General features: G+C 45.2%; 1 protein-coding gene across 1 annotated transcript in view; it reads right to left on the bottom strand.

The window, feature by feature from the left end:
- The window catches only part of LOC129380402 (synaptic vesicular amine transporter-like), a 1298997-nt gene that overhangs the window by 260545 nt on the left and 1012742 nt on the right, over positions 1-25710 (bottom strand). Inside the window, exon 13 of the mRNA XM_072286030.1 lies at positions 1705-1768. Within this exon, the coding sequence (XP_072142131.1) occupies positions 1705-1768 (64 nt within the window). The remainder of the gene's footprint in view (positions 1-1704; positions 1769-25710) is intronic.

The following is a 25710-nucleotide window of genomic DNA, read 5'->3' on the forward strand; positions in this document are numbered from 1 at the left end:
GCCTAGAGAGTAGATGCAAGCAAAGTGTTCACTCGTCCACAGGGTGTACTCATTCATCAGGCTCAGGCTGGCATATTCCCTACGCCACAGCAGCTTTCCTGTGGATCCTGCCTGACGATCCCCCCCCCCCCCCCCCGTGCTGACTCTGTGGTGAACACACGAAATATCCCACATTCTCTGGCCCTGCAGTCCACAACAATGTTTCCTGCTTGCTCCCACCAAGCTTCTTTCCCACTGTGCGTGGCCGAGAGAAGCCAATGACGCCGACGACCAGATTGCGGTGGTTATCAGTGCTGCGAAGAACAATCAGATCCTGTATACCACGGCTACTTAACCTCAAAATAAAATTTTCTTCACCCCATTCATTAGCCTCCCCTTTCCTTACCTTTCCTTATTTATTGCGACCCATTATGACGTTTACGCTTACGCAAAAATCCACATCGACGAAACGGCCACGAGATTAGTGTCGTTTAAAGTCAACACTAGCGTGGACACAACAGTAGCGTTCGTTCGAACTTGAAACAAAACTATTCCATTTGTTTCTTTTGTGCCACACTTTACTCTAAAGTTAGCTTTTTGAATTTTATTTGTTTAATGACATCAATACAGCCTGTTTATATACGTCATAGACGCAATATCTCTGTTGTTGATATTCGCTTTGCGTCCTTAGAGTTGCTGGCTAGAAGCTATTTTAAATCACTTGCTACAAAATACCCCGAACAGCGCCCCATTACACGACATTGTGGGAACAACAATATGGGTTTAAGAATAGTCCATCAATGAAAATTTTGTTGCTACTCTTAGGTATGCTTTCCCATATGTCAAACATCAGGATCTCAATATCGTGGATCCTCTTTTTCATGTTTGTGAAAGCAAACGTACTAAGTAGCGATAAACAAATTTAGTACGATAATAATTTTTTCTAACATAACCGGCGTTTTATATCTGATAAAGACTTATTTAGCTATACGCAGTTTCTTCTAACCTTTACCTTTCTTACATATGACTTGGGCCAAAGGGCCATCTATCCTTACAAGGGACATTAATGGAAAATACCAAGTAAAGCTACATTCGAAGATTAGGCTCCTGTAATAACTAATTGGTCATTCGTAAGAAAAGCAGACTAGGGGAGAAGATGAAAATATGAAATGGAAGTGGCACCGCCGGTATTGCTCTGATATGCGACGGAAGCACTTGTGCCACTCGCCGCCGAGTGGCGTCGCTTTCTTTGTTTACAAACGCTAAGGCGACACTCGTCCCGCTCCAGTGACCGGTATGCTCGTCCCGAGCCGGGCGACTCGCAAGCATCCAAGCACTACGCGTCTTATATAGAGCTCACTTAAAGAACAGCGGCAAAGACACGTGGAGATTACGTCAACTCCTCCTTCTTTGTGATGCATTGCAAATCAAGCAGACCAGCTGTTGCAGGAATTTTCTACGCAACAAAACGATCTGTTTGTAGAAAGAAAGTGACGATAGATTTCTAGACAAATACACTGTGACCTAGCCCGACTTATTATCTGCGTTTACTGTCCCGATAAAAGAAAGCATAAACACGTTACCACCACATGCTTTGAGGCATTCTGACCTTCCGGGCGTTACAAGAGCCTGCGCCTACAGCACAACATAATATGACGAAAACAACTCAAGTCGCGTTATCTTACAGTGGGACCCAGAAATGGCCGTAAGAGGAGGAGCACTTACCTATTCCGAGGCCAAGCGCCAGGTGGGGACCGACCAAGTACTTTACACTTCGTACCTCGGGGATCTGCAATAGGAAGAATTTATTAGGCATAAATAGCCAAAAACCTACGGTATTGTGTATATTTTGTGACAAAACAGCCGCAGTACTGAATGATTCATTGGAATAAGTGTCTAAATCTTTAAACTATGTAGGCTTGAAGATAAGCGTGCAGACATGGCGAAATATATGTGCGCTGATGCTTTATATTTCAGGCAAAATCTCAAAAAACTATCGATTTATGAAAACAGCTTATTCAATATTTGGAAGTGTCTGGTATTGGTTCAACACGCGTATGAATTATTTCAATATTGATAGTCTTTATGTAATCAATTTCCGGTCTTGTTGTAACACGGTTTATGTGCTTGGCATAAAATGCTGCTAAGCAGCTAGAAATTGTTACGCTGATATGGAATTGGAACTAATGACTGCATGCCATATTACGTAATAACACCACCACTGAAGTTCATTTCTTTTTGTTAAAGCAACTGCAGGTAAACTCCTTTGAGCGAAAGTAGACAAACCAGGGATTTCGCGAGAAAGCAATTTTCGTCAGACACTGTAACGTAATCTTGAATTTAGGGCGACAGTCCACACTGGCGATTAGGAACTATTTAGTGTACGAACTATTCACTGTCAGTTTATGATCTTGAATTAAGGGTGAAGGGGCATGACACCTTCGCGAGGATACTGCGGTTACCGCCCTTATTTTTGCACACTGCGCTCCTGTTTGCCTTCGAAAGATCGGCTCATGTGTGGGCGCCGTGCTTCTTGGGCGCCCATTCCACAGTCCTGGCTTCGGAACCCTTCGCTTCACCAAGTGTGGCTACTTTCTACGTCCCGTCTGGCAATATGGTTCTTCGACGGAAATCTGGGATGGTATCAGTCATGGAAGAAGGAAAAAATTAGGAGGGAGCATCGCGCAACACGATTGAAGCTACACCTGGTGGCCGAACACGTGATCGCACTTGAAACTGCACCGTTGGTTTTAGTCTTCGCGCTCTGCAGGCAGAGCCACGGTATGGCAGCCCAAAAAACGCGCATCGAATAAAAACTACTGGCATAGATACTGGGAGTCGAACGTCTCCTTGATCTTGACGCAAGAGCTCACGTGTTGGGCCACCACTGAGCAAATGTATGGGCATCACGAAGCTTGCCAGGACTGGCTGCGCCACGTAATGCTCTCGGCTACCTTTTTCCTTCCTCCATGATATGAGTTGAGGCGGCGCGGGATATTGACGCCTACCGACGCCTGGTTCCTCCGGGGCACGACACCTCCGCCATGATGGTGCGCTTACCGCCTTTACATTTGCAGCTCAGTTATCTGGAAAATACTCTTTGTGTGAAGTCTGATAACTGTTGCCAAATAGCAGTGTCGTGCCTGGTTGAGCTGTACGATGATGCGAAGCGAGTGTTATGTTTGCCGTCGTGGTTGCGTTATCTTCTTATGAACCGGCTCCTTTTGGCTGCAGGCGTATAATAAAATGAACCTTAGTCCCCATATAGATGACCTTTCACGTTCGCTTGCTTCAATTTTGGAAGCTGTACGCTGGATTTAAGACTGGCACTTGATCACATCACGCAAGCTAAAAGGTGTTAAGGATAGATAGGATACTACTGACTTGAAAATAAGATGCTTATGTGATGGGGTGATGACTCGAGTCTGCCATGTGTACGGTTAGCACGTCCGACATTAGTTCGCCTGTCAGTAGGATTGCTGAAAAATTAGGGAAAATATATTTATGGTGTTATAACAATGAAAACAAGATAGGTAACTGAAACTTGCTTTCCCCAACTAAAAATATCTCGCCTGTGCTCTGAACAGCAGGTATTCAAATGAACTGTTGTGAGTTTGAACATGTGCATAGGCTCGGTTCCTTTAGCACTGAGAAATGTCGGGCAATATAGGCAAAACTTTGATTTTTTTAACGACAGGGTCAAAATTTTGGCTTCGGCACAGAAACTAAAGCGTTTCGTTTTCTATACATGAAGTTTTTTTGCAAGCATCGCGTCAAGAGAGGAGGAAGCGCGTTTAGTTTGCCAAAGCACAGAACCACCCATTCAAATTCTCAGTCGACAAGTTACGAATAGAAATCAGAGCATACAAGTACGATCCATCCACTAATTCTGTATCATAGCTACTCCACAGCTAGTCAAGAATGCACATGCGTGGGCGTCCGTCTTCCAAAGCACACGAGACACGTTCGTTATCACTCCATTTCACTGACGTCAGGAGCCTATATCCAAAAGGCGACGAAATCTGCTCGTTTCTAGACGATAATGACACTGACGTAATTGCTCTCACAGCGACATGGTTGCACCCAAACGCCAATGACAACAAAATTCAATGGGCTAAGAACACCTACACAATATATTGACAGGATCGCTCGCCAACGAATGATAGTGGCGCGTTACATGGCATTAGGAAGCGAATTCCGTCGTCTATAGTTTAAACGAACTCATATCTTGAAATTGTCTGGGCTGTATGTCCTGTGTACCCTACCAGACTTCTATTAGGAGCTTGTAACCGCCCACCTGAATCCACCCCTTCATTCATAATAGGTGATCTAAGGAAGAGCATATCCATTGCGATGGATAGCTCCCTTACTGAAAACGTATATCTTTTGGGGACTTTAACTTATTCCAAAATTGGCTGGCCCTTAATGCCTTCACCTTGCTGCACGTCGCAAGGTATTGTCAACGTTACCTTATATTTCAACTTCACGTAACTTGTTGGCCAGCCAACCCGTGGCACTAACATTCTTGATTTCGTTCTTACTACTGCTCCTGAAACTCTCGGATCCATCTTATTCCATGATGGTTTTAGCGGTCACCGACTACTCCAACTGGGTATTAAGGTACCAGTTAACCATACACGTGCAATAAGGAAAGAGATACCAGAACATTATAAAGGTAACTATGAAGGTACATACATAATGCTTGGAAAACTGGCAGCTCTATATACGAAGTGTCTATCGACGGCAAGGGTCCCAGAAAACTGGAAGAATGCAAACTTATACTAATCCACAACAAGGTAGACGTTAAAGAATTGAAAAATTATAGGCCCATTCGTTTACTCGCAGTATTATATAAAATATTTTACAAAATAATATCCAATAGAATTAGGGCAACATTGGACTTTCGTCAACCAAGGGAACAGGTTGGCTTCAGAAAGGGATACTCCACAATGGATCACATCCATGTCATTAATCAGGTAAGCGAGAAATACGCAGAGTATAATAAGCCTCTCTATATGGCTTTCATAGATTACGAAAAGACATTTGATACAGTAAACATACCAACAGTCGTAGCGGCATTACGTAATCAAGGAGTACAGAACGCTTACGTAAATACATTGGAAAATATCAACAAAGGTTCTACAGCTACCTTAATTCTACACAAGAAAAGCAGGAAGATACCTATAAAGAAAGCGGTCAGACAGGGAGGCACAATCTCTTCAATGTTATTCACTGTGTCCTTAGAAGAAGTATTCAAGCTATTAAACTGGGACGGCTTAGGAGTAAAGATCGACGGCGAATATCTCAGCAACCTTTGGTTTGCCGATGACATTGTTCTATTCAGCAACAATGCAGACGAGTTAGAACAAATGATTGATGACCTTAACAGAGAGAGTGTAAGAGTGGGATCGAAGATTATTATGCAGAAGACAAAGATAATGATAAATAGCCGGGCAAAGGATCAAGAGTTCAGGATCACCAGTCGGCCTCTAGAGTCTCTGAAGGAGGACGTTTACCTAGGTCAATTCATCACAGGAAACCCTGATCATGAGGAGCATATTCCCAGAAGAATAACAATAGGTTGGATTGCGTGCGGCAGACATTGCCAGGTCCTGACTGGAAGCTTACCATTATCATTGAAGAGGAAGGTGTATAATCAGTGAATTTTACCAGTGCTGACATATGGGACAAAGACTTGGAGACTGACAAAGAAAGTTGAGAACAAGTTAAGGACCGCGCAAAGATCGATGGAACGAAGATTGCTAGGCATGGGGGACGTTAGGAGAGAGAAAGAGAGCGGTTTGGAGCAGAGAGCAAGCGGGTATTGACGTCATTCTAATCGACATCAAGAGATAAAAATGGAGCTGGGCAGGTCATGTAATCGGCAGGTTAGATAGCCGTTGGACCATTTGGGTTACAGGATGGGTACCAAGAGAAGGGAAACGCAATCGAGGACGACAGCAGACTAGGTGGAGCGATGAAATTAGGAAATTCGCGGGCTCTAGTTGAAATCGGTTTGCGCAGGACAGGGATAATTGGAGATCGCAGGAATAGGCCTTCGTCCTGCAGTGGACATAAAACAGGCTGATGATGATGATGATGGTGATGATGAAGGTATCTTTACCGAATTAGAGCAAGTTTTCACGAGAATTGCCTTCCAACATATTCACGCCCCTCCGTTGATGATAACCGGCTGGTCTTTAAGAATACGAAAGACGTATTAGTTGATAAATACACCCCGCTCATCTGTTCCACTAACGAAAAAAGTAACCCGTGGTTTGATAGGTTGCTACGTAAGTAAAGAAACAGGAAAAAGCGCGTTTGCTATAATGCGAAGCGTTACCCAAGACCATCTTGGTCTAAACAGAAGGTACACCTTAAATAATACTGCTATGCAATACCAACTCCCCAAGACAAATACTATGCTAGAGATCTTCCCTCACTTTTACAATCAAACCCCCCAAATTCTGGCAAATTATTTCGCAGCGCACGGTAAGGGACACATCAGCCTAATTAACGACAGCAAAATTTTCGTAACTCAATGGAATGTGCGTGTCCGTTCAATGTCTTTTCTCACCCCTTTCACTCGGGAAGATCATTCCAATGTGCCCATAACTGCCGAATACGATTATCAATAGATGGAACCCATAACAGTCACCCCTGAGGGCGTGGAAAGTCTTATCAGAAATCTAAAGTCATCAGCGTCTGGAGGAATTGACTATTTCAATTCTAACATGTTAAATAATACCTTCCTACAGTTAGCCGTTATTCTGAATGTTATTTTCAATCAATCATTCTCAAGTGGTGAGCTTCCTATGAACGGGAAGACCGCGAAAATTAGCCGCGTGTTTAAATCTGGTAGGCGTGACAGGCCTGAAAACTACCGCGCCATCTTTCTTACGTGCATTAGCTGTAAACATCCTGAGCTTCTCTGATCTACACCCACTTTGAGTCAAATAGCTTTTTCTTCGTTAATCAACATGTTTTCCGAAAAACCCTTTTCTGTGATACCGAGCTGCTTGAATCTACAACTGATTTGCATTTCAAAATGGGCAATGGTAAACAATCCAACTGCCTATTCATTGCCTATTCGAAAGTGCTGGACCGCGTCGTCCATACTTGAACTATTTCCCAAGTATCTTCGTTTTGTCTTGATTCGGCAGGAATATGGTGAGTTCGTCATTTCCCGCTTAACCGGAGCCACTTTTCTGCATAAGTGCGCGTCCCCTATCACCGACGTGTTCTCCGGCGGGCCATAGGGAGGTGTCCTCTGCCCGCTGCTCTTTCTGATATTTATAGACGATCTGCACCCTAATATCTCTTACCGAATTCGTCTTTCTGCGAAGGATTGCATTATTTACCGCACAATAGAATCTGCGAAGGATCACGATACCCTGCAGGAAGATATATCCCATATAAGTTAATAGTGCTGCAAATGATGAATGACCCTATATTCTAAGAAGCGCAAATTGGTTTTATATAGTCGCAAACACTCCCTTGATGATGATGATGTGTGGTGTTTAATAGCGCAAGGGCCAGGTTTGGCCAAAAAGCGCCATGACAAGTGGTAATGTTGACGATGTATTATGGAAGATGTGACTTGGCTGTAAAGTGGCCTAAAAATAGTCGCTGTGAAGTGCGTAATATCTACGTGCTAAAAAATTATGGCGATGACTAATGACGAATACTATGAATGACGAATACAATGAACATTAAAATCTAGCGTAGAAGAATGATGCAAAATAGAAAATATATAAGATGGTAAAATTTCTTGGAGCACTGCTGCCTCGCCAGAGCCCTTGAAACACAAGGGCCTAGAGGCGCGTGCTATACGAAAGAGCTATCACAGGGGCATCCTCTGAAGAGAGGACCCGCTACGAACATGTGGGGCTAAAACCATGCAAGACAACATCTTTCAGAAAACTTAGGACTGCGTTGGTGTCAAATAAAGGTTCTGGGCCGAGTAACATAACAGGATGAAGGGGGATGTGCTGCCGGTATGCTAAGGGAAAATGTTTCTTTCTTTCATATTCGGCTTCCCGACACTCCAGGAGGACGTGGAGGACGGTCAGCCTCTCTCCGCATCTACCGCAGGTTGGAGGATCATTTTCAGTGAGAAGAAAGTTATGCGTGCCAAACGTGTGTCCTATTCTGAGGCGGCAAACACTCCCTTTCCAAACTTGTTTCCAAAATTGTGCTAATAACACAGAAGTATCCCGGGCCTCATCCAACAAGCACTTTGATGTGCACTTTGAATAAAACCCATATCACGGCCATATCTGCGAAAGCATATCCACGCTTGCTTGTCTTCGGCGCAATCTGTGAAACTCAACGGCTGACATCTGCTGACTGGCATATCTTACGCTCCTTCATCCGCAGCTAGAATTTGCGTCTTCAGCCTGGTCCCCGCATGGAATAGATAAGTTAGAATCCATACAAAGCATAGCCGCCCTGGATATTACTCGAAATTACAACCGAAGTGGTAGTGTTAGAGAAATAAAACGAAACATCACCCTAATGTGCCACAGATTTTGTAAATCCTTGTAGTGCACTGCTGCCGAACAATCTACTGTTGTTGCCTGTGCTGTATTGTGCATGTGCTTTAATGTCTAATGGCGGGAAAAGATACTGGAAAGAGCACTGTAAAAGGGGGCGGCGTGCCTTCGGAACAGGACACGACAAAAGATTTGCGTGAGATGACAAGGGCTCTCGAGAATTTGAGGCGTGATTTCCGGGAAGAAAAACCCGCCGTGGTTGCTCAGTGGCTATGGTGTTGGGCTGCTGAGCACGAGGTCTCGGGATCGAATCCCGGCCCCGGCGGCCGCATTTCGATGGGGGCGAAATGCGAAAACACTCGTGCACTTAGATTTAGGTGCACGTTAAAGAACCCCAGGTGGTTGAAGCTTACGGTGTCCTCCACTACGGCGTGCCTCATAATCAGAAAGTGGTTTTGGCACGTAAAACCCCATAATTTAATTGTTTTTTCCGGGAAGAAATGCGGGAGCTTAAGAAAAGTGGGTCTTACTGCACTGATATTTGCAATGATGTCAAAGATACTACTAATGAGATCAAAAACTTAAGGCTTGAAATGCAGGAATTGCTCAAACAGAACACTGAACTGAAAGGCGAAAACTCCCGATTATCACAAAGATGTGAAGAGCTCGAGCAATACCAGAGCCTCAACAACCTCGAGATTAAGGGCGTCCCGGATGGAAAGGACCCGCTTGAAATAATAAGCAAAATAGGCGAAAGTCTAGGGGTAACCATTGACACCATGGTTGACATTGACACGTGTCACTATGTGCGTACATTCAATGCTGATGTGAAGAACTTAGTTGTTCGCTTTGTCAGACGAAATCAGCGGAATGAGCTGTTATCAAAGTGCAGAAAAAAGAACATAGACAGCTCTATGCTTGGTCTTGAAGGAACAACCCCGGTTTTTGTGAACGAACACTTGACTCCAAAAAACAAGGCACTGCTTTCAGATGCGATCAAAAGGAAAAAGGCTGCCAAATGGAAATTTGCCTGGACGACTGGAGGCAAGGTGCTTGTACGTAAAGATGAAGACTCCGACATAATTCACATTGCACATGAAGGAGACTTAGATAAAATCAATTGTTGAAGACTAAATTGAATGTGATTTAATTGCCTTTCCTGTTCATGATGATGAACCCAGAGGAGAACAGCAGATACTACACAGCTGACGCTTTTAATCGTGAGTTTTCTTGTGGAAAGTTTTTTTTCTGCATTACATTCAAACTGTAGAAGCATTCGACCAAAGGCAGACGACATTTGTTTTGTTGCATTCGTTATCAGTTGACTTCGATATTCTAACCTTTACTGAAACATGGCTTTCAGATAATGACACAAAACCAAACTTTCCAGGTTATCGGTCAGAACATCTTTGTCGTAGGCAAAAAAAGGGTGGAGGGCTGGCTATCTACTTTAAGAATACCTTTTCTTATGAACTGTTTAGTGATTTCTCGGTAATGAATGCCGATTTTGAATGTTTGTGCTTGCGTATCGACAAAATAGTGGTGGTGGCTCTTTACCGCCCTCCGCTAGGGCACAAAGGTCGTTTCGTAGAGTTTGTGGACTTACTGTTGGCTTCCCCTGTCTTTTCAAACGCATCTTGCATTATTATGGGGGACATCAATATCGACTTAAGTTCCAATGATGCTTACGTAGAAAATTTTGAGGCACTGTTATCTACGTATGGCTCCGCAAACCATATAAATAAACCTACAAGACTTACAAAACAAACTGCCACTGTTCTGGATGTTTGCATAACAAACTTCAGTGCACGAGACATCTCCAGCGGAATATTTTCATATGCTCTTAGTGATCATCTGCCAGTTTTTTTTGCTTTTTTCAATTACTAAGCACTATGACAAGCCCTATATTAAGAGAGAAGGTAGACGAGCCATAAACCTTCCAAGACAAAAAGAATTTTTCCACTTGGTCAGTCTGATTGACTGGAGTGAGGTTTACAATGAAGAAAATGCAGACAGCGCTTACGAGAAATTCTTTTCTTTAGTACACGCTTCATACAACGCCGCATTTCCTGTATTACAGCCGTCCGGTCGGAATACAAGAAAACAAAAGAAACCTTGGAATAATTCAGAGCTTTATCACCGTATCGAAATAAAAAATAGGTTATTCCATGATTTTATCCGTTGACGGGATCCAAATACATTCACAGAGTTTAAGAAGTATCGGAACGCTTTAACGACTGAGTTAAGAAAAGCAAAACAGTACTACTATCAGAATCTTTTTGAGAGCATATATAATAATCAGCGACGAATATGGGAGGTTGTAAACTCGCTGACTTCAAGAACAAAAGCTAGGGATAGGATTACGCAGCTCGTAGTTGATGGTAAAACACTCACCGGTGAACGACTGGTGGTGGTGATAAACTTTATTGTAGGGGAGAAGGGTAAAGAGGGACGTGGCTGAGGGTTAGGGCTCAAGTAAGGCCCTGGGCCTGCTTGGCCTTTTCCGCCCAGTCCACCAGTTCAAGTTGTCGGTCGACGTCCCCGGAACTGAGCCAGGCTGTCCAGTCAGTCTCACTGCTGACGGGGGGATGACAGAACGGGAGCGAGGTGCATTCCCACATTATGTGTGTGAGTGTTCCTGTTTCTGAACAGAGCCTACTGTGGGGTGAACGACTAGCTAATACAATAAACACACATTTTGTGGATGCTGGCTCCTACAATACCATGAGCGAAACTGTCCGCGACGAAAGTATGCCACTAGACACCATATTGAATCACTCTCTTTTCCTGAAACCTACTGATCCTAGTGAAGTTTCAAGTATAATTGGCAAGCTAAAAATTAATACACCTCCAGGGGTGGATGAACTTCGTCCAAATGAAATAAAATTAATATCGCATTTAATATGTGAAGTTCTTAGCTACACAATTAACCTCACTCTAACAACAGGCGTATTTCCTAAGCTATTAAAAATCGTCAAAGTCACCACAATTTTCAAAGGAGGTGATACAAACAATTTATCTAACCACCGACCTATTTCAGTACTTCCTACAATATCTAAAATATTTGAATGCGTCATTCATGAGAGGCTAGTTTCATTTTTAGAAAAGCATCATGTGATAACTCAATGTCAATATGGCTTTCGCAAGCATCGGTCGACAGAACACGCTCTCGTACACATCAGACAGGATAATTGAAAACATGGAATGTAGAAAATATACACTAGGTTTGTTTTTAGACATTCAGAAAGCTTTTGATTCCATACAGTTCGATTTATTACTTAACAAATTATCAAGATACGGTGTCCGAGGTATTGTACTAGATCTTCTAGATGGTTATCTGAATGATCGTTATCAGTTGGTGAAAATTAATGATGCGGTATCAACAGTCCCGAAGCTAAAACAAGGAGTACCACAAGGATCAATATTGGGCCCATTACTATTTCTTGTCTATATCAATGACATTGTCAAAATTGATAGTTCTGCTGAAACCATAATATATGCTGATGATACCAATGTCTTTTTCTCTTCGCATAACCTACTGACACTTGAATCCTCTGTAAATGAATACCTTGTGCTTCTTTCAAACTGGTTAAGCAGAAACAAGTTAAGATTAAATGCCTCAAAAGCAACATATGTCATATTTTGTCATCCCAACAAACCTCTACACCACAGACTTAACGTGAAATTTGAAAACACCCTTATAAAACAAGTTCAGACACAAAAATTTCTCGGGGTTTGGTTTCAGGAAGACTTGAGCTGGTCAGTGCACGTTAGAAACCTAAGTGTAGATCTTGCCCGCACAGTTGGATGTCTGTACAGGATATCTGTGCTCATACCGCTCTGGCTAAAAAAGAACATTTATATTCACTTTTTTATTCCAAATTAACCTATGGCTTAATGGTTTGGGGCACTACTACGCAATACAATTATACTAAACTTATTACTTTGCAGAAGAAAATACTGCGCTGTTTTGAATCTTATTGTGGTAATGCACAGGACTTAAGAACCGCTCCTCTGTTTAAGAAACACGGCATCCTAAAGGCAGACCAGTTATATTGTCTAAAAGCGCTGCAAGTAATCCATCAGAAGAAACTACACGGAATTATGGACTCTGAAAACGCTGAATACCTTTTGAGGCACCGAAAACAACGAACACCAAAAATCCGAACAAATTATAGAAGGCAAACAATGGCGTATCAAATACCTGCGATCTTAAACAAGTTTGAAGGTAAGCTAAACTTTGAATGCAAATTAAAAGCATTTAAAAGCCAACTTAGGGAGCTATTGTTATCTTGCCAATTTAACTATAGCCAAAATTGAACTGTTTTTCATATTTCACTGTCTTCTCACAAAGGATACACAAAACTCTATATAACACAAAATGACTCTAGAAATTGCTCTAATCTTACTTTTGTGTCGTTTCAAGCAACATTATTCAGTTTCACTGACAATTATATTTTATTTGTATGTTTTTGTACAACAGCTGTTTGTGCTGATTTATTCAAGTAAATTGCTTAGCGTCCTATTATGTATGATTTGTTATGTGTCATTTGTGTGCAACAGTATATGCAATATGTTTGTGCACAGGTGTCAAATGCTGCGTTTTTTTTTAACTTTATTTCCTTTGTTTCTAAGATTTGTGTTGTATCTGTAACCGCTGTAGACTGTTTAGGGTCAGAGGCCTCGTCAGGCTCCTTCAGCCTTTAGCTTCTGTCCCTGCATCAGGCTCTGCTTTTGTCTGATGCTGAAAAAAAAAATAAAAAAAGAATAAGTCTATTTAAACTCGCCGTTGCGTTGCCGTGCTGCGCCTACTTCATACATACGTGCAAAGTCCATCAAACACCCATCTTCCCGGCGAACGACCGCACGAAATGTCACAAAGGCTTCAAAATCATTTGCCTTTTGAAAGTATTTTTGGAAAAACAAAACATTTAACTTATTTTCTTTAGCTGTTGTCATATCTCCTTGCAACGACCTTCCTGAGTGCATAACGTCCATTTCAGATCGCAATGTTTTCCGAGAACACTTCTATAGGAAATTTTTCCTTTTGCTCACGTTCAGTTCCACGTTAATTCACTTGTGCAATCCTGTCCCTTTTTATTGCCAAAATCTGTCTTTCTGATAAGAAGCCGACTAGAAGCTTCTTGTCATACGGTCTTGTGATAATTTCGTTTGTGTAAGGTTTTCTTTTTCTTCTTGCCGTATATTTGCTGCATGGAGTGGCGGCAAGTTAGTCGGCGATATCACGAGGTCGTTTACCTTGCTATAGGCGCGTCGCGTTCACGGAAAACCCTCGTAGTCCCATGTGACGGTATCCGCCTCGGCGGTAGAGGTGGCCGGCTGCTCCGCAGTGATATCAGAGTAGACGGTGGTCTGGAACAAACCATAAGTCTTTCTTCCTCGGATAGTTGTGCTGGGCGGCGGACGACCCAATTGCAGCGTTACGGGGCCCTGTTGCGGGCGTGGCAGGATACCCTAAGGCGACAACGGCGTAGGTCATCGCTTGCGGCGCGGGCAGCGGAATTTCGCGTTGCTCTTCAGAAACTCTGAGTGACCGCCAAAGTTCGCCCTCGAAGAAGTCTGACCAATGAGGTTGCGACGAAGGGAGCGCAGTTCTTCACGAGCCCTGGCGGAGGTTGTTGGAGCCCAGTTGACGGATTCCGCAGTGCGGCGCGGCACATGGCACTTATGTGGCCTAGTCTTCATTTCCAGATTTTTATCAATCGTCGTTGCCTATGTCAAGAAACTCAGCTACGGTATTCTGCGGATCGTGGATCAATCAGGCAAAAAGCTTTTGCCTCACAGTCTTCAGCAGGAAACGAACTTCCTTTTCTCCTGGCATGTCACGGCCAGGATGAAGAAACAGGCGGGTAATCCCTTCAAAGAAGATGACGACTTTTTGTTATGTGACTGCGTTCGATGTTCTAGAAGCACTTGAACCCTTTTTCTCCGTACGGCCCTCGTAAATGTCTGAAGAAAGCTGCTGCGAAGCAGGTGCCATGTCGCTGATGTCGACTCTCTATTCTCCAACCATGTTCGAGCAGAGTCATGTAAAGATAAATAGACATGGCGCAGCTTGTCCTCGCAATTTCAGTTGTTGAATCTCACCACTCTTTCGTATAGCTCCACAGCTCTGGGTCTTCAGCTGTGATCCCCGGCTGGTCGGTGGCTCCTGAGGCAGCAGAACAGGTGACGCTGGAGCTCTCATCGTGCCTATTGACTGGGTATTGCTCTTTGTGTCGTGCTCTGGTGGAAGTGCGTGCTCCGGAGGCAGGTTTTGTAGCCTGTGGCTAGCTCGATGGTCCACGGCGAAGTTGGTGCTGTCTTCGCAGTTCGGGTTTGCTTTACTGCTATGCGGGGGCGTTTGGTAAATGAACGCAGAGCACCTCCACTGGATGTCACGTTGTAGCAACGGTGAATAACATAGTCACAAAACTGTGAATTGCGAAGCGAACTCGTTAGTACGCGAAAGTGTGCCCACAAAATCACTCAAAGCGTTACGGTAGCGGCGAGTGCAATCGGCGATCATTGCAACTAATGAGCTGGTCAAACGCGTCAGCTTCTATACATGACTCGTCGAAGGTTTGGGCGTAATCAGTGGTGCCCGCGTGTCTTCCAGAAAGGACTGCACAATTCGTGTCGCGTATCTAATCAGATTCCACAAGCTTTGTTGACAACAGACAATGCATAGAACCATCGTTAACATTCACGAAATTTCCCATACATGCAGGTAGAGGAAAAGTGGTCACCTGAGAAAGTTAAAAAGTACACGTGTCAATACACACATATCTATAATTCATCGTAAGGCCGATATTTATGCTTTCTGTCCTTTTGTTATTGTTATTATTGGTTGTCACCAATTGTAGGTATTTCTTTTTCTATGTAACTTTATGCAACTGTGTTACCTTCGAATTTGTTAATGGTTGTAATCCTGTATGCACATATATCTATATTTTACTGCAAGCTCAATTTACATGCATTCTGCTTTTCTTTTTGTTTATTCTTATTGATTGTGGCCAAGTCTAATCTTCACGTTTTGAAGAAGCAGACAAAACGGAAGTACATCTTTCTTGCTGCGGTGCGAAGTAAAACAAAACATGCAGACATTCGGTTTGTGTTTTATTTCTCTAAGCTTTACTTCGTCCATTCAAACCACATATTCACAAACAGATCTTGCCTTGATTAATGATTGAATTTACGTGTCACCGCGAGCGACGTCACAGTGCAAACACATGTATGTAGGTGCGTTAGCATGTGTATGTCATCCTCCGGCTCGAAGGGCGGAGGTCGCGAGGGAAAGGGAAAATAGCATTCGGTTTGAAATTTCAGGTCTTTCTCCGGCGTAGCGATGTAATACTTTGCAGACACGATCGTTATCACGCAGTGTATGCTCTGCGCTTGTGAGCTCAAAATGGCCAGACCTGGTGAGGGGCCCTGTAAGGAACTGTGACTATGTTCTTCGTCCTTATTGTCAATATGACTGTATGTCAGTTTGAGGAAAATGTCAAAACTTTCTGTTGAGTGTAGAAAACCGCAGTGTACAATTGAGGCTGTTTGTGAGTAGCAGTATGGTATATTTCATTCATAATTCACGAGTGCTCCCAATGACGTCAGTGTCTAGAAGACACGACATAGCAGTTGAAATAATCTTTTCTTGAGAAACCGAGTGTATCGCGTGCTTTCATATATCAGATGGCAACAATGATAGGGAGAGGCTACCGTGACTGTGACAGAAACACCTAATTTATTTTGCCTGGTTCCGGAGGACAATATAGAACATGTACGAAGGGGCTTTTGTTTTCAGAGTGCAGTCCAGTTTTTGCTAATGCATTGTTCCTTTAATCCGACTTTGCAGAGAACCACTTTGATAATGTCTTTTCTGTCCTTTTTAAAAAAACTAAGGCTTCTTCAGTTATGAGTGTACAGCTGTATTTCTTGCAGTTATGGAAAGTACCCATCAACAGATAGTCACTATATTTTGTCTTCATTAGGACAGTATTTTAGACACTGACATATCTATTGTTTGTAATATTTTCCCGAAAACACTAGCATATGGCTGGGAGCAGTAGCTAACTGGGCAAGTTCATATGGGATCAGTTCAGAAAATGCACAAAGGACAAGGCGAAGGGCAGCATGTGCTGTCATTCTATTTCGTTTTTGTCTCTGTTTTATATGGCTTCTTCAGAAGAATTGTAGCACACAGTGACCTCCGCTTTTATCCTAGCTAGAAGGCTTACAGCTTAGGACTTCTCGTGACTCAAGCTTCTAGCGAGGCATTTCTTGGTCGCGCTCCCTTCAGTACAACATTTGATTTCTTTGATTGCATTGTTTGCTTGGGAAATCTGAAGAACAGGATCGCTGTTGCTCCTTGTTGTTAAAGGAGCAAGCTTCTGTGAAAATGTTGAGTCCTACTCCTATTGACAATAAAAATTCCCGAGGAGGCAGGCAAAACAACAATGCCATGTGTTATACTATCCGGTGCATGCAAGGTCATTGTTGTGGCCCGTAAACGCACGAGTTTGCTTTTTACCTTGTGGCCACCACCTTCTGTGAGATAATGGTTCGCATTTAAGCAATTTGTTTTGGGAACAAGGCATTAATGTCAACATACCTCTTGATGGTTACCCTGCACTGCAAAGCGAAGCATACGGCGGCACGTTATTTTCAATAAAACTTGCTTGTAGGGAAAAGTTGCAGGAAAATGATGTGGTTTCTGATTGTAAACTTGTTGCATACTAAAGCATTGATATATTTGTGAGCAATTGATTGTGCTCAAAACGAGCATCTTTATTTGTGCACCTTCTAAATCGTAGTTTTGGGTCAGATGTCACACAGAAAAACTAACTGTCCAGCATTATTGCTGTAATATGATGGCGATTAAGAAAGTAATGCCTCCAAGCCCACTACTTTGCCAGTAGTACTGCAAACATTTTGAGCTATCTGTCATTGTTACGCTGATGTTTAAGCTATAGCTATAGAATGTCACTTCCCCCACCTTCCTATCTCTTTGCGTTCCAAGCTAATCGAGCAATCCATGGCATCTAGTGGTGATGTCCGGTTGAAAGAGCAGGCTATAATTGAATTTCTCAGTGCAGAAGGTTGTGCGCCCACCAATATTGATTGCCGTCTGAAAGCAGTTTACGAGGATGCCTGTGTTGAAGTAAGAACTGTGCGGAGGTGGGCAAGGATTGTGAAAGATCAAAATCCAGCCTCATCAAATGTGCAGGATCAGCACCAAACTTTGCGGCCCCCAACGGCTTCTGATGAGGATCATCAACACCAGGCGGACGAGTGCACTCGGGGCAGTCGCAGGATCAAGCAACAACACTTGTCATTTCCATTGGTTCAGTAAACCACATCATAAAGAACCTCCTGAGTTACAAGAAGATTTGAACTTGTTGGCTGTGCTTCGACTTTGTCATCTCAGTCATCAGTTGCCGTAGTACCCAACACGCGCAAGTCTTGTAACGCAGGTCTTTAATGATGTGGTTCACTGAGCCAATGGAAATGGCGAATGTTGTTGCAATCTGGTGTTGCTTGATCCTGCGATTGCCCCAAGTCAACTCATCCGCCTGATTTTCATGATCCTCATCAGAAGCCATTGTGGGCCGTCCACTTCAGTGCTGATCCTGGAGATTTGATGCGGCAGGATTTTTGTCTTTCACAGTCCTTTCCCGCATCCGCACAGTGCTGACGTCAACACAGGCATCACCATTGTGATAGGAAGATGTGGGCCCAGGTCTCAAACACACATGGATGGCACAATGAACACAGACAGGCTTTACTGACACGTGGACGGGACTAGGATAACGTACATGAGAACACACACATTGTTCCCTTCATGAGTGTTTGTCGCTTAGGTATATTCAAGCTCAGCGTCAATGTAGGAAGGCGTCCGATAGCGCGTCGGTATCACAGACTCGCGGCACGAAGAGGCGCAAAGATGAATCTGGAGCTGCGAGTGGCGTAGGGGCTGGAGGCCGGGGCGGATGCCCGGCACACGACGAGCCACTCGCGCGAGAGCTGGGTCGGGACGTCTGCCCGCCACAGGGTAGACCGTTCGGAAGCCTTAGCTGCATCGGAACATGTCGGCGTCGGATGCTCGCCCAGCAGTAGAGTAGGCTGGTTGAAGCCCAAGGACAGCCCGGCCTGTTCTGCCAGCACACCCCGGAACACCGGCCTTGGGTAGGCGAACTGCTCGGCTCGTTCGGAAGGCCAGCCCAGGAAACTCAGGCAGTTCGCATGGTTGCCGTCTCCGCCCAAACACCGGCACGTCTCTTCCTCTTCGTCCGTCGCCGCCCCACAGCAGTCACGCGCATTCGGCCGCGGCATTCAAACAGTCCAAACCACTATCACATTTCCCCCCAAGTTCAAGAAGTCGAGGAGGGTAGCACTACGGCGTATCACAAGTCACAACGTTCAAACTGTTACTCTCATGACACATTAGTTCAGGTCCGTAGCTATACTACTTAGATAGTCTGCACCAACGTTATCACAGCCACGAATATACTCTACATGAAAGTCTTAATCCATACGGAGTAAAATCCAACGTTGTACGCGACTGTTCACGTGCTTCGCCGAATTGAGGTATCGCAGTGGTTGGTGGTCGGACTGCAGGATGAACGGTTTACCGCAAAGGTACACATGAAATTTCTGTACAGCCCATACTATGGCGAGGCACTCCCTCTCAATTGTGGAGTAGGCAGCTTCACTTGGCGAAAGCTTCCGGCCAGCGTAGGACACGGGGTGCAAACGCCTGTTGTGTTCTTGCAAAGGAACTGCTCCGAGACTTCTCGACTTCAACTTGGAGTCGCTCATCGATACTCAGTTGGTTCGAAATGGCGACGTCTTTTGATGTCTGCGTTCGGACGAGTGATGGGTAAGGCGGCGTTCTCTCCAAGCTCTAGACCTGTCGCGTCATCTGCTCCCACCGTTGTCGCTGTTACCTGAAGCAATTCACTGTTGGGTCGCTCTTCATATTTTTTCAACATATTTATGTGAAATATCGTTCTTCTCCTCCCAAGGTCAACAACATAGTCCAACGGACTTTTCCTTTCTACAACGTTGAAAGCTCCCTTCCACATGAGTATCAGCTTATTCCTTTCACCAGCCAGTAGAACAAGTACCTTGTATCCAGGATTGAGCTCTCGCATCTTGGCTTTCCTGTCATAATACGTGTTCTGTTGCTGTTTCGCTTTCGTGAGCTCTTGTGTGGCGAGGGCGCACGTACGCTCTAGCCGCTGACGCAGTTCCATGATGTATTCGTAAGAAGATTTCGTGTGGTTATCCAAACGGGGATTTGTCCACAATTCCTTTAGCACAGCCATCGGACCACGGACATAGCGTCCATACAATACTTCAAATGGCGAATAACCAATGCTGCTCTGTGGCACTTCTCGATACGCGAAGAGTAGCGGGCCAAGGTAGCGGTCCCAACATTTAGGTCGCTCTTGGCACATCCGTCCTAGCACGCGCTTTAGCGTGTCGTTAAATCGTTCCACTAATCCATTTGCCATGGGGTGGCACGGCGTGGTAGGCAATTGCTTAATTGACAGAAGACGACTGAACTCCTTCATCACAGCTGACATGAAATGGGATCCGCGGTCGCTGACAAGCTCCCGTGGTAAGCCCACTCGGGAAAGCATTTCGACGAGTCCTTCCGCAACAGTTCTCGACTCGGTAGATGGCAGGGCGAGAGCGTCAGGTTATCTGGCGGCGAAGTCAACCATAGCGAGGATGTAACGGTGTCCTTTATCTGAAGTTGGGGATAAAGGACCAATAATATCGATGCCTACGCGAGCAAAGGGCGTGCCAATTACAGACATCGTACCCCGCGGAGCGCGTCCGACTAAATGGTGCCGCACCGTTCGTTGACAGACGTCGCACGATTTAACAAACCGTTTCGTGCTTCAAAGTGTTGTTTTCACTGGCTTTACTCAACGAAAAATAACAAAAAAACATAGACGTTTCGCCACCTATGCGGGTGGCATCGTCAGTACATAAATGGCAACAAATGAGAAATACATCCTATTTATCTATGAAATTGCCGTAAACATCCGGCAGGGGGCCACGGTTAGAGTTGCATGAAGATTGCTTACGACGGATGAACCATGATTCTGCAAATCTTCTTGGGCCCCATCGGTGTTCCCGTGCTAGCGTGGTTACATTGTCAAAATCGAACATGTGTCCCTTTGATAAACAATGATCAACCAATTCCGTCTTGGCACGTGTAGCATGGGTGGCTTTCGTAGCATCTCGTAAATGTTCCTTGAGTCGAGTGCGACGTCGCCGCCCCGTCTCACCAATGTAGCTGGCACCACAGTCCGAGCAGTCGACCTTGTAGACGACACCACTTTGTTCGTCCGGAGGTGTGCGGTCCTTTGGCTTCGGGAACACATTTCCCAATGTGTACGAGGGTTTGAACACAGTTCGAACACCGAAAGGCCGTAAAGCCTTGCACACTGCTTCTGATACACCGCGGACATACGGAATGCACACAAAGGAAGCTGGCCTTTCGGCCTTGCTCTCGCGGGGTTTTTGCATGCGGCGCTGCGTATCTCTTCCGTTTCGTCTCCGACTGGACCCCTGGCCAGTAAAATTGAGCAACAATTCATTCCACCGTTTTCGTCACACCCTGGTGACCGGCGGCGATCCCTTCATGAGCCAACTTCATCACCATCCCCCTGAGATCTTTTGGCGCCACCAGCTGATCTAGTATCTTCCCACCTGATACTTTGTGCTTCCTGTATAAAATGTCGTCCTGTAGGTAATATTTGCTTGCGCGGCCATCCGCGACCATCATCTTGCCGACCTTTTCGAAGCATCTCCTCAGAGACCCATCGTCCCACTCTAAAGCTTTTAACATGCCTTGCTCTATCCCAGTAATTGCGGGTTGCGGGACAGGCAGTGTAGGCAGGGACCGTACCTTCGTTTCCTTTGTCACAGCAACGAGTTCGGTACCACATTCGTAGTCTTCTTTATGTCTTGAGGATGCGGCTGCGTTTTTAGCTGTGGACAACGTTTGGCCCTCTACGTCTGGTAGCTCTGCTTGAGCAGTGGATGACATCCTGATGGTAGGGTAACTCGTCTTGACGCTCTTATGTTTCTGCGGAGACAATGAATTGGCCGGATCATCAGGTGCACGGGCACCTTCAATGTTTCCCAATACCACATCATACAGGGGGTCTCGCATACATTTAACTCGCGCGACGCCTGTAAAGAATGGACTGACTAAGTGTACGATCGCTTCCGGTAAGTAGTGAATTGTGCGGTCCAGCAACATTACTGGACTTTTTGTTCCAGCCATTTTGTCCTCAGGTACCAAAGAGAGTCGCACGACCACGGTATTGCAGCCAGTGTCTCGTAAGACAGACACCGGTTGTGATTCGAGGAAGCCTCTTCCCACTGGCAGATTTCCACTGTCACATTTGGGGCCTTGTCGCATTAACCTCATGTTGCCTATCGGAACCGTTTCGCCACCTTGAAGCACTACGTATCCGCCACCCTCTCCTGTCGGCTTTTCGGCTTGCGACGGAGCCAGAATACACGAAGCTTGTCCTTCATTTTTCCTTCTTCAGGCTTCGCCTCCTTGTCCCTTTCTGCCGGACCATCCGCGACCTGTAGAGTTCTCTTTAGTCCGGAACCAGCACTACGAAGCTCGATGTCCTGCTTTACCACAAAGGAAGCACCGATTAGTTGCACGCGGCATCGCTGTTGGAGGTTCAGTCTTGCGAGCAGTGTCTAACACGACCTCCTTAGAGAACTTTTCCCTACCTAGATGGGTCAGGTTTTGTGCCTCTATAAAACAATCGGCATTCTTTGACAACGTAGCGAGGGTCTGACAGTTCCTTTCTTTCAGGAACACTCGCAGCGACGCAGAACATCTTCTCAAAAACTGTTGAGCAATCATGGTGTCCCCGGGGGAATCGAAAAGGTCCTCTCAATATGGGACATTTCAAGCTAGTGGTCAAAGTAGCCCGACATTCTACCTGCATATTGTAGGCCAGTCTCATTGTCTTCGTGACTTGCGTTTCGAAACTTTTCTCGGTATCCCTTAGCGGTGCACCGAAAGCGCTGAAGGAGAGTAGCTTTCAGCTGGTCGTAGTCAAGGGCTGCATTAGGATCAAGCCGTCCTATGACCGTCAACGCTTCTCCTGTCAGGCAGACGCTGAGGTAGAGTGCCCATTTTGCGCGAGGCCATACTTGACTAGTTGCCACTCGCTCAAAACGTTGCAAGTAGGCGTCTAAATCATCCCGAGCTTCGTTAAAGGGGGGCATTAACTTATGGGGACTGAATAGCTCAGGAGCCGCCCTGGTAACCGACTGTTCCGTAGTTCTGTCATTCTGTGCGCCTTGTGCGCCAGCAGTCTTTTCCTGGAGCTCGATCTTGAGCTTTCGCCCCCGTTCTTCCACTTCTAATCGTAGGCGCTCTTGTTCTGCCTGCGCTTTCGCGTCTTCCCAGTGTTGGGCGCGCTGGTCGCGTTCCCTCACGATTTCTGTATCAATCCAACGCTTTAACTCTGCTCCTGTCATCCCTAGCTCTTTCCCTATGACGTACAACCTCTCAATCTCCATCGCTCCTCCTGTGCGTTTTAAAATCCTGGCAGGCTCGCCAAAATGTCTGATAGGGAGATGTAAGCCCAGGCCTCAAACACACAGGGATGGCACAATGAACACAGAGAGGCTTTAATGACACGGGGACGGGACTAGGATAACGTACACGATAACACACACACAGTTCCCTTCATGAGTGTCTGTCGCTTAGGTATAGTCAAGCTCAGCGTCAATGTAGGAAGGCGTCCGATAGCGCGTCGGTATCACACACTCACGGCACGAAGAGGCGCAAAGATGATTCTGGAGCAGCGAGTGGCGTAGGGGCTGGAGGCCGGGGCGGATGACCGGCACACGACGAGCCACTCGCGCGACGGCTGGGTCGGGACATCTACCCGCCACAGGGTAGACCGTTCGGAAGGCTTGGCTGCATCGGAACATGTCGGCGTCGGATGCTCGCCCAGCAGTGGAGCAGGCCGGTTGAAGACCAAAGACAGCCTGGCCTGTTCTGCCAGCACACCCAGGAACACCGGCCTTGGGTAGACGAACTGCTCGGCTCCTTCGGAAGGACAGCCCAGGAAACTCAGGCAGTTCGCATGGCTGCCGTCTCCGCCCAGATACCGGCTCTTCTCTTCTATTTCGTCCGTCGCCGCCCCACAGCAGTCACGCGCATTCGGCCGCGACATTCAAACAGTCCAAACTACTATCACACCCATAAACTGCAGTCAGATTGCGATGAATGTTGATACGCGCACAACCTTCCGCACTCAGAAATTCAATTACAGCCTGCTGCTTCAACTGCACGTCACCACTTGGTGTCATGGATTGCTCGATTACTCTGGAACGAGAACAGATAAGGTGCGGAAAGTGACATTCGATAGCTTAAACATAAGTGCATTAATTGTGAAGAGTTCAAAATGTTTACAGTATTATTGGCGAAGTAGTGGGCTTGAAGGCATTACATTCTGAATCGCCCTCATATAACTGCGTAGCCTATCTCTCCTACATTTATGATCTAGCAGTATTAAATGCCTCATTCTTTCCAAATAACAGTATCTTGGAAGCAAGCACTATCGTTGCTTGTGTTTTCTTTATCCTGGTCTTCATTTGATGTTGAAATATTAAAGTGAATGATGCAGGGAAGCATCGCTTGTCATGTTTCGTGTACTTTTCCTCACATTAAACTGCTACAAATCATCTTGCAGGTAGGAAAGAAGCAGATTGCTACAGCGATCAATGAAGAAATAGTTTCATCTATGATGGCTCGCCTTTGAACATTGGAATGAACGTACGCAAAGGCCTCACCAGCCTCGCCTGTGGCCTAGAAGATTAGTTTGAATGAGGCTGTTCTTCAATTTAGAACGGCCACAAGACTTGTCACCACATAGACAGCGTAGTGCAAGCTCTAAATAGTGCACAGGAGGCTAGAATAAATGACCCTCCATGCAGTCCCTATTTCTTTGTCTGTGGTAAATGGGACCACTTCACGCAGAACAGTCACATCTGATTATGTGTTTTCTCTCAAAGTTGCTATGCCGTGAATTTGGAAACACATTACCTATTGTATGCACATCATACATAACATTTCTGTGTGCTAGCCTAACTGTAGACTTACGAAACATAAGATGAAGTGCATATGTACCTGCTACAACATTCCGTACTTCAAATCAAAGTTTTCAAAGCTTCATTTTCATCTCTTAAAAAAGAGAAAAAGGGGGTGGCGGGAAAAAGCTGCATTACTGCAGCTTGACTAAGCTCGGCCCCCTATGGTACATACAATTCGACAGGGTGCTGCAGTAGTATAGGTACATAGCGTAAGTCAAGGCACTTTACAGCAAACGTGAAGAAAAAAAATGATAACTTGGACGTACAGGCAGTATTTTTTTGTGCAGAACAACAACAACAAAAAATGTAGAAAAGAGAGGTACATACGAAATAATTTCAGCAAATAAGCTGTGACAATGCAGCTAAAAAATGAAAACGAAATTGAATACATCAGATGCATCAAACTCGATATACATAGACGACATACGCATATGTGCATACATACATATATAACACCCTTCAACACCCTTATGGGAAGGGTTATTATATTGCGCATCACACCAGATAGGGGAAGGGGTAATATATTCCTGTTCACACCCTTACACCCCATGGGTGAAAGGGTAATATATTGTTCAGAACACTCTCAAAGGATAGGGTATTATGGGAAAATAGAACCATCATAAGGGTGTAATTACCTATAAGTTCCAACTTTTTCAAGGGTACTATGGGGTTAGTTATAGACACTCAAAAAACCCTTAGGGGTGTAAATTATTTTACAGTGCACTCGAAGAAGAGAGAGGGCGCGCGCCGAAACACCCTTTCTGGCCTCGACACACTGCGAGCATAGCGAGAAGGGAGAGCTACAGCCCGAGCGTGCGCCAAGGGATGAGCCACTACTCTCCTAGAAAATGTGTGAGGCCGCGGCCGAAAACGCGAGAAATGTCTATAAGACACCCAAGCTTTGTTCATGCTATGGGAGCACGACTCCGCCAGAAAGTTCGGAGAAACGCTGGCGGAGGCAATAAAAGGGTGGTGCTGGAATCGGAGTAGATCGGAGGAGACCGCGCCAGTGAAGAGATGTGACGCGATAACCGACCGTCAGCAGAAGAGGAGATTCCCCGGAAAGCTGGCCCAGGGGTAG

Source organism: Dermacentor andersoni, chromosome 1 (assembly GCF_023375885.2).
Source record: "Dermacentor andersoni chromosome 1, qqDerAnde1_hic_scaffold, whole genome shotgun sequence".
NCBI lineage: Eukaryota > Metazoa > Arthropoda > Arachnida > Ixodida > Ixodidae > Dermacentor > Dermacentor andersoni.